Here is a 14611-nt window from a genome sequence, read left to right as displayed (position 1 = left end):
TCCCCATTTTGAGACTCTCCTGAGAAAACAACACAAGCTACAAAAGTATGTAGCTCTAAAGAGTTCCTGATAAGGGGGAGGATATAGCTCAAGCTTAGCACCTAGGAGGTCCTGGGTTCAATCCCCAGTGCCTCCTCCAAAAGTAAATAAATAAACCTAATTACTACCCCCCAAAAGGAGCTCCTGATGCATGCAATTAATTCTGATGCCTATAATTCAAAAAATAGTGACACATTTGTTTCAGGTCAAAAGGGAAAAAAGACCAAGGAACTAAATTCGAATGATGAAACAGTTAAAACTTGAGGAAGAATTTTTGCCTTCTAAATCGTTGTCAGGAGAAGGGGACGGAGAGTCGGGCATGGGCTAAGTCCCAGGGATAAAGAGATTCACACGAAAACACACAAAACACCACCAAAACAAGATCTGGGAAGATAAGCGTGTGAACAGTGTATGTGACATTGACTCCTGACCCTGTGACCACCAAGGATCCTCTTTTTATTGGTCTTCGTCCCACTCAGGAATATGTTTCAAAACCAAATGCATTTATACATTTGAAGCTCATTCCTTCATTTTCATTTGTGGATCAAAGTAATGAAACTGCTTATCTGAGCTATTCCCTCCGGTTACCAAATTCAGTGGCCCTACCTCCACTAAAAGCCCAGAAACGCTGAGCTTCTGCCATGCATGTAGCCTTACTACGGTACCTCGATGTACAAGCTCAGAGGTTTGCATCAAGGGAAACAAACTTCAGTGGGTGTCAGCCATCTCCTGGGTGAGCCAAGCTTGGAGTTGCAGCATAAAACAGCCACCACTGCATCCTTAGCTGCCCCCACGTATCTGATCCTACATTCAGGACAGCCCAGTTCTCGGGAGCCATCAGGTATTGAACTTGAATCATTAGATTAATGACTCACTTTTGCAGGAAAGGAATGACAAAGAAGGCAAGCCAGGGTGGTGGGGTGGTCATGATCTCTGAACATGTTAGGGCGCACAGCCCTGTCGTGGGATTTCCTGATGACTCATTGACAATGACTCAACCACATAGGTGTGAGTTTGCTATCCCAATCTCCTCTTTTCACTAAAATCCCGGAATCTGGTGCTGGAGCTGCCGGCTGATGAGTGTGAGTGGGCAGACACATCACATCATTTCAGAGCCCATCTCCAACCATAAGACTGAAAACTGGAGCCAAGATGGTGAGCTTGGAGCAGGCCTCAGCACCGCACCTCATCCACATGTTTTCACAGCACACGTTTCCACCTGTTTCTTCAGTAGCAGCGTCTCATGTTGGTAGCCACGTTCAGCCTTGAGCACCATGAGTTCGTGCTCTCAGGTGTGTCCTGAAGGTTGTCCCTGCAACTTACCCCCACCCCCAACATACTGCACCTCCCCCAAGTAAGTGACCTAAAACAGAATTTTTAAAACCTGTGATTCTAAGATGTGTTATTGTGTCTCCTCTTCACAAATTGATTTGTAAAAGTTCTAATACCAGTGACTATATTCAGAGATAGAGTCTGTAAAGAGATAATTAAAATGACGTTATTAGGGTGGGCACTGATTCGATATGCCTGGTGTCCTTATAAGAAGAGGAAATCTGGACACAGGCGCACACAGAGGGAAGATGATGCGGAGATGGGGGAGGACAGCATCCACAAGCCATGGAGAGAGGCCTGGAACAGAGCCTTCCCTCTACCCTCGGCAGGAACTAATCCTGTTGACATCTTGATTTTGGACTTCTAGACTCCAGAACCGTGAGAAAATAAATTACTGTCGTCTAAGTGACTCGGTCTGTGGTGTTATGTCATGGCAGCCCAAGCTGACTAATACAGTGATTAAAATAAGATTCCTTTTCATCTGTTCAATAGCGGAGCAGACTGCAAGATTCTATGGCCAGATTCCTCTTCCCAGTGTTTTCTGGGTGGCAGAATCAGAGAAATGTTATCTAATCTAGTTCAGCTCTCTCGTTTCCAGTTGAGAACCAGAGGGTAAGTGACTTGCCGCAGGTTGCATTGTTAGTTCCAAAGGGGCACGGACTGCGGGCACCTCCACTCACCCTCTCAGAGGCATGGTTAGGAGAGTGAACGGGCACTGCCTGGGGATCAGCTGGTAGAGCCGAAGTCCCACTGCTGCTTTATTTCCAGGAAATCGTGTTTTATCTTAGCAACTGTTGGAGACTTTGCACTCCCCTCCGCTTGTTTTGTTACTACCATTAACATAATGCACCCCCCAATACTTTGGAATAAAACGAGCACCCCAGAAATAGGCAGTTATCTTGTTGCTGTCTGTACTCCATTTGAGAAGCAGGGGAACAAGGAATAGTTCCTAGTACTTGCCCAACTGAAAACAGGTACAGGTCTGAAAAGGATCCCTGCCCAGAAACACTTGTTAGAGACGTTGTTGCAGAGACAAATAAAATAGGAGTCTAGGGATGTATTTCAGAAAGAAAGGCAGGTAATACTCTCTCAAATAACGTCTACGTTGAAAACATAAGCTGGTGATAAAATTTAATGGAGATTTTTTAAAAGAGTGGCTGCAGTTTTCTCTGGGGCCCCACTCTTCATCCACAGCCAGCCAAGGCCCCAGGTTCGACCCAGGTGGCAGCTGCCTAGGCCTCTGGTGACCTCAGCCTAGAAGGAACTCCCAGCTCTTGTCCACCTGGCTGTTCTCTCCTGCTCCCTGGCATCTGAAACTTACAGCTATGCTTCTTTTTTCTTGCTCATCTTTTAACAAGTGAGCTCCTAGTGATTTTAAAATCTAACTGAAAAAAAAAAATCTGTGAAACACCGCCCATTAAGTCTGATGGCATGCTCCTCTTGTAACTCGTCCCATGATGCTACCTGAGCTTTCATTGTATAAACCCAACAGATAAGGAAGGTGTGGCGGCCAGGAGATTGGCCATGTCCACCAAGTCTTGGTTAATGTCTAACTCTGTCATTTATTCCATGTTCAATTGGGGGAAGATTAGCCAAACTTGCTTCTGAAAATTGGGGATAATTTCACATACCTTTGAGAATCTATTTATGAGGATTTGAGATAGTGTGATTAAAGAGCCGAACAGGAAACTACAATGAATGGTAGTTTAAACAACAAAACTGAACTCTTTGTGAAACTCTTGGGTGTTCTGTCTCATTAAAAAAAAATCTTTCCTACAATTCTAAAATGCCATAGTAACCTCAGTGTAGTGAACATGGCTCAATCTTTTTTTGATACTTGATAATCTCACATTGCTTTTGGGTGGTTATTCTAAAACAAACAAAAACCAACAAGAACTGTGGATTTCGAACCCTTTTATTTTACAGATGAGGAAATCCAGGCTGAGGGAGATTGAGTGTCTTGGTCGAGGTCAGACACAGCTGGTAAGTGACACATCAGCCCCCAAACACCACTGTGCACGACCACAGATATATAGATGCTAGGATGCTGGGCTGAGTGACTGACTCCAACCAGGAGTCAATCTCAACTTGGAATTAATGAAAATTTCTTATTCCACCTACTTATACCAGCAAATATAAGTAACATAAGGCATTAGGTGAGGGTTTCATCAGAGCAGAAGTTCTTAAACAGTAAAATGGTGACCAAGGATGTTACGTAACTCTCTGGGTTTTAAGAAAAAGAGCATCTGTTGGAATCGGGTGAACAAAGCAGACAAAGGCAGCCGGAGAGACTGGATGAGTAAGGTTTGTTTCAGAATCCAGAGCAAGGATTTCTGATATTCCAGTTCATGATTACTAAGCCACTATCATGCCCCAAAAATTCAGTTGTCAGACAATCCCCATTCTGGAATTTCTCTTGGTTGGCTTCATGGAATACAACTTTATAAAGAGTGAGAAAACAGTTTATAAAGAGTAAGAACACTGCTCACTTAGCAACATCAAAGTTCTGCTAGAAGCCATGGCTCCTGGAGGGAAAGCTCTCCCAAGTGTCGGCATCCTGTGAATTGAAGAATTTGCCTGGAGTAAGTGTGAGGAAACCAGAAAAGCGTCCCACCGCTAGGAACTGAAAGTGACTGAGTACCTGTGTAGTGTCCTAAACAAACAAACAAAATTTAGGGCAGCCTAGCTAACATTTCCCAGTAACTAAAAAGACCCAATTTTAATAGTTCCTACCAAACTTCTTAAAACAAAAGCCACACTGACTCCTATTAGCAAATTTAATAATTTAATCTCATTTCCAAATCCTCTGCACTCTTAAGTCCTTTCTTTTCCATGAATAGAACACAGAATCACTGGGCTGCAGAATAAGGGGAAAATTCAGAAGCCTGAAAAATTCCCAAGGGGAGACACTGGAGCAAAGCAGACTAGAGATGTTTCTGCATTCAGAGTGCCTGGCTTTGCCACTTACTATCTCCCAGGGTAAGTTTCTAAGCCTCACTCTGTGCCTCAGTTTCCCCTTCTGTAAAATGGTAATAATAAATAATGACCATCTCATAGGGTTGCTAGGATTGAACGAGGTTAATATATATATACAGAGCCTGACATGCAGGAAAAATTCAATTCGTGTTAACTATTATTGCCATTATCATTTATGTTAAGTAACAAGACAAACTAAGAACTACACTTTGTCAAAATCAAGGCACCAGAGAGAGAGGACTCTGCTAATAGGCAAACATTTAATAGCAAATGGTGTTAATTATACACTTACATACAGTATCAAGAGAAAGAGTTGCAATGTTTGAGGAAAATGGCTTGAGAAGATACGTTTTGAAACTTTTGACATTCCAACGGCTGATAAAACAAATTATGAACAGTTAAAACTAATAAATTTAAATAATCAAAGGTAGAAAATTTCTCCAACAACAAAAAGGCATTGAAGTTAAGAATCTTCTGGAAAACAATAGTCAGAAGAAAAGAATATAGTAATGAAGGTGGTAGCGGTCAGTTTCTTAAAAAAGGAAAACAGTGCAGCTGAGAGATGCTGCTCCGCCGAGCGACCTCCCGTGGCTCCTGCGTGCACCTGTGTCAAGGAGTCCCTCTGCCAAGAGCTTCAGCAGCTACAGGGCTTCAGCTATGCACGACCCAGTGACCATCTGTTCTACCTCGAAAATGCAAAAGCAACTCCACATGCCGGGAAGTAATGTCAGTCAGAACCCCCGGGGGAACAGTTTAATAACAGTCTTTATCCAATTAAGTATAAACACAACATTGTAAATCAACTATACTTCCATTTAAAAAATTTTAAAAAAATTCTCTTCATAGATATAATATTTGTATAACCCAAACAGAAATAAAGTAACTAATACAATTTATTAGGGTTTGATAGATGAGAAACCTTAACTGTAATCCTAAATTTTGGGATTCAAGTTACCTTTAGTTGGCAAAATACAGCAGTTCATGAGTAAGGCTGGCTTAACTTTTCTTCTGGCATGTCAGGATGGGAAGGGTATCTTAGCCTGAGCTAGAATAACTTCACAGGTTCTGTAAGAATAAGGTTAGCAAGCCTAGCCAAGGAACGACAGAACTTTATAAAAGGAATGATGGAGAAAATGTCACAGGTATTATTAGCATATTACCCAGCTCTCGTTTTCAAGTAATTTTCCTGTTAACAGCTGATAAGACATGATTAAAGCATGCATCTGTTCTAAGATCTATACTGGACCAGGCTCCCTAAGTCCACATGGATGGTTCTACCTGTATTGAATGCTTTTGTCATGATTACTAAAGGAAGGTTTTCCATGCTTCTCTGCGCTGGTATCTCCTTTCTCATTTTGGCTTTAAGGAGCCAACAATCTCTCTCCCTGCACTTTGTGAGATTCGTTTATCCACGGAAGTTTGTAGGCGGTTTAAGGAAACATGAAACACTGTCGTGAGCTCACTAGAAGTCACTAGCAGAGTACTGAAGCCACTGATCCATGCCAGGGGCTGCTGGGTTACCTCTTGGGTTCGCTGTTTTCCTCTCTTGGAATGTAAAATCATTTCCTTTCTTGAAATGTAAAACTACTTCCTTTCATGGAAGTAAAAATTACGTGTTCTGCCCCTTGAGAATGCCTGGAAGGGAAAAAAACTCAAACATTCCTTTATCTCAACATAAGGAAGGTGCATGTCTTTGACAGCTGGGGATTTTCCCTGGAAGAATGCAATGCCCTCCTGTCTTTCTTTTTACAGATGCTAAAGCAAGGACAGCTTTTCCCTGACTTGAACTTTGTGGAGTTAGAAGGGACTGTAAATGACCTAACTGTCTCACTCTATGCTGGAATGCCTGATATACAATATAGCCACCAGGTTCAGGCAACCTTTTTTAAGGTAAAAGCATTACCATAAAACACAGAAACCAACCAAAATCCTCCAACTTCTGACTCCAAGAGTTAAGAATTTTTAGCACAGGTACCTAATACCCACATTATTAAGATTATCTGCTAAACAGCATAATAGAAAATGAGAGTTACTTTCTAGAATTAGGTTCCTAGGGTTTATCAATCCTTTTGTAGTGCTGTATTTTTTTTTCCTACTCCAAGGACATACGTGAACACTGAATATGAAAAACTGGAATCTATAATCTTGAAAAGAACCCAAGAACCTTAGTAAAATACAAAATGATGGGAAAAAAAAACTTATTCACTGAATAATCAGGTTCAATATATCTAGAAACATTTACCATCCATGTAAGAATTCAAAAAGCAAATAAACCAGAGCTTGTATTTAAAAAGGAAAATGGATGGCGGCTAGCGCAAGGCGTAGAAAAGATTCAGAGTGCGTGTAGCACTTACAGCTACTTCTCAGGATATACTAGAAACTTTTAAATACAAACTACGGTTCAGCAGCTTTTAAAATTTCATGTTTATTCATATTTTTCAAAATATATGTACATTAAAAAAAGGAAGATTTACAACAGGAAAGATTGCCTTACATGCAACACAAATTCCAATGAACTCATGATGGGATCACACATGATTATGGATTTAATTCACGCCAATCTTCTCAAGTCCATTTCCCAGCCACACTGCAGGCTGCAGACAGGATCCCAGGAGACAATGCAAATGGAATGAATGAAACAAACATCTTTTGCCTCTGGCAGCACTGAAGGGGCCAGAAGACGTACACCAAAAAGTTTAAGACAATTAAAATGTCAAGTGCCACAGGGAGGATAAATGATAACTGGAAATCAATTATTTCTTAGAAAGCTAGTACTATTTAACACAACTTCACAATACTAAAACAAATACAAATAAGAAAGGGCTAGGTAGTCGGGCTTCATTTGTTCTTTCCTTTTTTAAAATATCTCAAAAAGGAAGCCACTTGCTCTTTATCAAAAGTGCTCTGGAAGAAAGGGGGGGGGGGAAACCCAGAGATGAATCTGGAATCTAGTTTATTTTAGCAAACTGTACGTTTTCCCACTTAACATTTCTACATTAGCAATGGTGTAGCTCTCCAACACTTCCTTATAAAAAAGGCAAACAAGAAGTGACAATTCATGCTCCAAATATTAAAAAATATATCTGAACATTTGATCAAGGTTTTATATGTTTTGATTTTTGGTAACACAGGTGACACCAGAAACCACAAGTTCAATATATTCCTATATTTCTTCTTCAGTCAAAAACCAAGGGGTGCCAGAGGTCTTGTGCTTGCTGTTAAGGGAATGCAAATGCCCTGGGGCCAGTGAAAAACACCTGCCAACTGACCAACGTGAAAAGTGGCTCAAAGGAGTCAGGCATCTTCAGAATCGAATGAGATCATAATGCTTCTGGCTTATTCCCAAAGCTAAGACATCTCTGTGTGTACAGCTGGAGAGAAAGGGTTAGTGGAGTGGTTTTATAAATAAGATTAATTATTAGAGATACAGCTGAAGTCTCCAGGCAGGAGGCTCTGAAATTCAGTCAGGGCTCCGCTGCCTCCTCCCACTTTCAGCACCTGACCAGCGTCCTGTTCTTGATGCTTTCTAACAAATATAAACTGTTTTGCAACCGTTTATAGATACAACTGGAGGGGGGGGAAAAAAAAAAGCAAAAGCTGACGTTAAAAAAAAAGGAGAGTTGGAGTGGAGGGAGAAAAAAGGACAAGTATACAGTTCAGGGACGTCCAGAATTAGCGCAGAAATTAAAATGACCGGGAGAGGGGCAGGCACCAAGAACAGCACCTAAAGCTAACAAATGCCTAAATTGGTTTATTTATATTCCCTCCCCATAATGTTCATAGGGGAGGAAAAAAAATGTAATTTCAAAAGCATCAAAACTAAAACAAATGCACACGGACCTTAGAAAATAAGATTTTGAATTCATCATGATACCCTTTTTCCTATAAAATTTACTTTTTTGCTTTGAAAGATTTCTTCATGGTGGATTTGCCCTTGCCAGGCAACTTCACTTCCTTTCTCACACTGGCCGCAGGCTTCTTTGAAGAGCTACCACTAGGTTTCTTGATGACTGAGGGGGAGGGTCTGGCTTTCTTGGCAGGAGTTTTGGCCTTAGGAGGGGCTTTCTTGGGCAGGGGCCGAGCCTTCCCTCGCTGGGCAGCTGGGACTCTAGGCGCAGGCTTGGACCCTCTCTGCTTCACGGGTGCAGCCTTCCCTGACAACTTGGCTGGGGTTTTCTTCTGCAACCTGTGAGAACCAAAGAGCAAAGGCGATCACTTAGTACTTGAGAGATTCACTTTACCAGGATGACCAGATACTCTGTCAAAAAAAAAGTAACACAGGTAGACGTCACCTATGTTACGAAGGGGAATGTGGGTGATTATTTACCCTGAGGCTTTACTAAAATTGTATACATGTAATCCCATCATGTTTTTCCTAGAAAAATATGGACTTATTTTTCTTCAAATAACTTAACTATGGATATATAAATATACAGGTTTGACCAAAGAATAATTACATATTCAGTGTATCATAAGTTCAGAGTCTCTAAACTCTTGAGACGATAAGTTCAAATGTTACACAAAGGGCTTGAGAAGTATCCTGACTTGTTCACTTTTCACAGCCTCTCCTACTACTGCCATTTTCAGCTCTAAAAAGGGTTTTCCACACAGCCCTACCTTCTCTTAGGTGGTGGCTCTTCATCTTCAGAGTCTTCCTCTGATGATTCATCTTCATCTTCATCCTCATCTTTAGAATCATCTGGCTCTTTCTTTGGAAACAGAACTCCTGGACTATTAAGGAGAAAAAAATTTGGTAAAAGAGAAGTCCAGGAGAGGACAAGGAAAAGAATGTGAACCCAGATATGCTCTTCCCTGGACATTATCCACTCCCCTCCGCCCCTACCCCCCAGTTATGTCAGGTTAGGTGCAAATATCAGGTTACAATTTAATCTATGTCGAACACACATATGAAGTTACAACAAATCTATAAATGCCCCAGACCATTCCTCATTCCCTTCCCCTTCCATTTAATAAAATTAATACTTAATCATTTATTTAGCTTTGGGGTTTTTTCTTTTTTTTAATTTTCTTTTTTGGGAGGAGGTAATTAGGTTATTTCTTTAAACACAGGTACTGGGATTGAACCCAGGACCTTGTGCATGCTAAGCATGTGCTCTATCCTCATTCTCTTAATCATTTATTTACTAAACAATTATTTACGCACCTGATATGTGTTCAGCACTGTAACAGCCACTGAATATATAGTAGTGAATGGTCTATACGGTGGTGAACACTCTGCACAGCAGTATGTATTTTTTGTTCTTATGATACTGGCAAAAGGCTTCAAAGTATCATAAAGACTGAATCTCTTCAAAGTTTTAGAGAAATTCAGCAAGGATCTTCCAACTTTTCCTTGTTTACCTTACAAAGAAAACTTGATCTCACTGATCAATAGGTCCTTAAATTATCACAGTGTATATGCAGTGCATGACTTTAAGAATTAAATTTAAAGTTTATTGTTTGACAAATTCAAATAACATACATTCAACCAAGTAACACTTACTTATATTTATGTACAAAGAACAATATAAGAAAGCTACACTATGCTTCTGCTAAAATAGGTTTTAGTGGTACATGTCATTGCACTTTATTAGAAATGAAAGTATAAGAAGGCATAGCACAGGTACATAGAAAAATGCTTAGTTCACAGGAGATGCTATATACTTTTCTTGGTTCAATGAATAAAAAAATAAGGCATGTATTAGCGACAAGTTTTTAAATTAATGTCCTTGTCTCTACAGTATGAAGAAGGCAGATTAGGATTCTTGGAAGTAGTCAATGCTCTCCCTACTTGGTGCTGGACAATTGAAAAATAATCAGTGCTTAATTTCAGGAACACCTGTCTAACAACAAGCTCCAGCAGGATAGCCCAAATCTCCCTATTCTTATATGAAAACCTTCTGCTCTAAAAAATACTATCTTAAGTAGTCTTTATTTTCAAGTATACCTAGTTCAGTGTAATAGCTGTAAAGTAAGGTAAGCCAAGCCTGCAACCTAGAGTCAGATTTTAAATTTGCAATGACCAGTACTTCACATTATGGGCAAGGTGCTTACCTGGGGTAATAGGGAAAGCAGAGCTGGAAGGTGCCACTGAATCCTTTACCAGAGATCTGTTCCATCCATCCATTCTTTTCGCATCTCTGCAGGGTTTTCTTCAGTAAGTGCACTGAACAAAGAATTCAGAAATGAAGTGAGTATTTATTTGTTTAGATTTGGTAACTCCCTCAACCACAGTCAGTTATACATCAATTTAATGTCCTGTCATATGCTAAGTGAATCCTTTGTGGTCAAAGGATTATTATTAAATTACTATTAAGCGCCCATAAATTTGGCAAGGGTTAAATTATAATGGCAAGGGGTTTCAGAGACCACTGTATCAAACTCCACACTTCACAGAAAGGGAAATGAGCCCAGAGTGGCTAGTGACTTGCCCTACAGTTAGTTGCACATAAATGGTTAACAGCCAACTTAAATCTAAATCTCTCATTATTTCTATTCATTCAAACATTTATTGAGGACCTATAAGTATTGATAAGCATGTAGAGTATCTATAAAGATAAAACCAACTTCTCCTGAATCAGCAAACAGTAACAAAACAACATCATGGCCTCTAAAAAAGCCTTATCAACTTTCATATAAAAATATATTTTACAGTGATTCAGTACCCCCAAAATAGCTGCAATATTAGTGACACTGAAAAGGTTAATAACCAAATTCATCTTTTCTTCTAACAGTTGTCAAAAAAAGAAAATCATGAGAAGTCTGTAAGAGTCAATGTACATAGTTAAACACAGTATGTATCTTATGTAAGGAAAGAAAAAAGTCATACATATAACCACTACTTTACAAAAACTTAAAAAAAAGACAAAGTACATAAAACAATGAGAAAGCATTCCTTCATATGTGTTAAAAGTCAATGTTAAGATTTCAAAATTACCTTTTCATTTAAAGCAATATATTCTAGTTGGCATTTTCTGTTACCTAATTTCCATATACCTCACCCTGTACCACTGTGCCCAATCCCGCAGTTCACTGAGAAAACAATCTCACTAATCCACATGTGATAATGCTGCTAAGATGAGGTTTCTAATCTCAAATCACCACCTGACAAGGTTAATATACCTTACCGAAAAACAGGGCTTAAGTCAAAAAGAAGTAACCTAAGTAGTAAGTATTTTAAAACACTAGCCTGGTTTCAAGATGTTCTGATGAAAATTCAGAAGTAGGTTAAAAAGATAACTACACTTTAGGAGTTTTGAACCTAGAAATTTATCTAAATTACAATAAAAATAAATATCAGAAACATTTTTACAGCAAAGTAAAATCAAATTCTCATGTTTAGCACACACTGTAAATTAATAAGCCTTGGTTATTTTTGTCTGTCTATTTGTAAATAATAAATTTGTAAAGTTGTTCCCCCTTGGTTTTCAGTTAATAGTTAATGATTTGTCATTAATAGCATGATCTCTAGGGATCTTTCACAAGATAATTCCTCTGATCCCGTCAAACATGCACAACTCTGAGTCTTACTTTGATAGTTAGAATTGGTCCCTGGGTGGTTCTCCAGGACATACTTCTTCAGAGCAGCGGTGGAGCAGGTCTTCGGCTCATTCATGGCAGCAATGGCGGACAAGATTGCATATTCCATCAGGCTTCCACCAAGTAGGGGTTTCTCCCCTGATTTCTTCAGCTGTTTTCCAAGGAGGAAGAGAAAAGCATCAAGACAACACTCTCCCAAAGCAGGTCAAGACAAGACTCCTCTGCACCAGGTGGGTCGGAGTTCCTGCATTAGCACAGATATGTTTTACAGTAAATTGTCAGGTTAGGGACTTTCTCTTCCCACTCAACAGGTATTCACCCTAGCTGAGGAGTCCCAACCCTCCTACGGATTTTTTCTCCTTTCATCTACCCCTCCAACCAACCTCAAGTAGCAACAGTTGACCTAACCCGAAGAGAGTGACAGTGCTACTCCAATAAGGAGGTTACTTGTTATGCCCCCAATAAATTAATGCTTTTGAGAATACTCCTCTTTTCTGAATGTGAAAAATGGACTACTTATAAAATTAACCATTAGCCTTTTTAATCCTGCAAGGAAAATAGCAAAGGAAAAGTTTGATAGATATTTAGGATATCATAAATAGAAAATTATATAGCATATTTCAAGGACAAGAGGCTGGGGAGCAAAGGGTAGCACCAATAAGCAAAAAGGTAAATAAAAGGACAAAGCGAGGTATAGTCTACAACAATGATTCTTAAAGACAGATCCACAAATCCTTGGGGTTCCTGAGACCCCTTCAGAGGATCTGCAAGGTTAAAATTATTTTCATAATAATATACTAAGATATGATTCACCTTTTTCACTGTGGTGACATTTTGCACTGATGATGGAAAAAGAATGATGGGTAAAACCACTGCTACCTCACAACAAATCAAGGTGGAGACACAGAAATATAGTAACTGCATTCTCTACTGCTATACATTTATGGTTAAAAAAAAGTGTTTCATTTAACAATGTCCTTGATATAAAAATTATTTTATTAAATCTCAACCCTAGTGCATGTCTTTTTGATATTTCATGGGGCAAAATGAGAAGAATGTATAAAGCATGTCGACTGCAGAGGGATGGTGGTAATCTCAAGGAAAAGCACCCAGTGATTGAGTTGTGAGCTCAACTAGCTGCATTTTTCAGGCAATAATACCCTTTTAACTTGAAGGAAGAATTAACAGATAAACCGTGGTTATTCAGACTCAGGCATCTGGTAGACAATTTCTTGAAAATAAGTTAAGTGGACTTGTCAATTCAAGGAAAACAACTAACAGTAGTTGTTGCCAATGATAAATTCAACTTCTCAAGAGAAAATATAAATTGTGGAAAACCTGATTCTACCACCATGAGCACAGTAATTTCCTAGTACTTAAATACTGTTCTGATGAGATCAGTGGGTGATATTAGTGAATATGAGTTTTGTTACTATTTGATGAAATGTGCCAACATTAAAAAATCTGCACAATTCAGTGAACTACTATTTTCCAAATGACTGTTACACAAAATTATGGTTAAAAGATGCACTCAAAGTTCAAGACAGACCAAAGGATTTCAAAGTAACAGAGTACAAGTTTAGATATGGTTTCAGGTTTCACATGGCAACTTTAATGTACTTTATGCAAGTACCCACAAAACCAATGTAATATACATATTAACAGAATAAAGGAAAAAACCGTATGATCATCTCGAGAGAGATAGAAAAAGCATTTATAATAAACTCTCAACAAACTAGTAACAGAGAACTTTCTCAACTTGGTAACAGGCATCTATGAAAAACCTGTAGCTTCAATGGTGAAAGAATGAATGTTTTCCCATTAAGATGAGGAACAAGACAAAGACATCTACACTCATCACTGGAGGTTCTATCCAGGCAAGGGAAAAAAAAATTAAAGACATCCAAATTTGAAAGGAAAAAAAATAAAATGGTCTTTATTTGTAGATGACATTATCCTATATGTAGAAAATCCTAGGGAATCCACCCCAAAATCCTAGGAATCCACCAAAAAATTCCAGAACAAGCAAATGAGTTCAGCAAGGTCACAGGATGTAAAATCAATAGACAAATCAACTGTATTTCCACAGGCTAGCAAATAAGCAATCTGAAAATGAATATAAGAAAATTCCATTCACAACAGCATGGAAATAGAATATAACATCAAGGAATAAATTTAACAAAAGAAATGTAAGACTTGTACCCTGAAAACTACGAAACACTGCTGAGAGAAATTAAAGATCTAAGTAAACAGAGAGAGAGTCAATGTTCATGGAAAAGTCAGCACTGTAAAGAGTGACTCTTCCTAAATTGCTCTACAGGTTCACTGCAAGCTCTACCAAAATCTTAGATGGATTTTTCTGTGAAAATTGACTAATGAATACTAAAATTCATATGGAAATACAAAAGACTCAGAACAGTCAAAACAATTTTGAAAAAGAAGAGGACTTATGTTTCCTAATTTCAAAACTTACTACAAAGCTACCATCAGGACAGTGTGATCCTGGCATAAAGATTCACATATAGATCAATGGAACAAAATTGAGAGACTAGCAATAAACCATTACATTCAAGGTCAACTGAGTTTTGATAAAGGTGCTAAGGCAATTCAATAAGAAAAGATAGTCTTTTCAATAAATCGTATTGGGACAACAGGATGTCCACATGAAAAACATTAATTTATACCCTTACCTCACACCATTAACAAAACTTAACTCAAAATGGAT

At 38.9% G+C, this 14611-nt stretch overlaps 1 protein-coding gene across 7 annotated transcripts in view; it reads right to left on the bottom strand.

Annotated features, from left to right (window-relative positions):
* Nucleotides 1–6753: 6753 nt before the first annotated feature.
* The window catches only part of HP1BP3 (heterochromatin protein 1 binding protein 3), a 32838-nt gene continuing 24980 nt past the window's right edge, over nt 6754–14611 (bottom strand). For all 7 annotated transcript variants that reach the window (XM_072975206.1, XM_072975209.1, XM_072975210.1 and 4 more), the window contains 4 exons: nt 11878–12037; nt 10402–10513; nt 8965–9078; nt 6754–8533 (listed from right to left, as the gene is read on the bottom strand). In XM_072975206.1, the coding sequence (XP_072831307.1) occupies nt 8239–8533; nt 8965–9078; nt 10402–10513; nt 11878–12037 (681 nt within the window). In that variant the 3' untranslated portion in view covers nt 6754–8238. The remainder of the gene's footprint in view (nt 8534–8964; nt 9079–10401; nt 10514–11877; nt 12038–14611) is intronic.

This window comes from Vicugna pacos, chromosome 13 (genome assembly GCF_048564905.1).
Source record: "Vicugna pacos chromosome 13, VicPac4, whole genome shotgun sequence".
Classification (NCBI taxonomy): Eukaryota; Metazoa; Chordata; class Mammalia; order Artiodactyla; family Camelidae; genus Vicugna; species Vicugna pacos.
The sequence above is the reverse complement of the archived record's forward strand: the minus strand, read 5'-3'. Positions and strand labels throughout refer to the sequence as shown.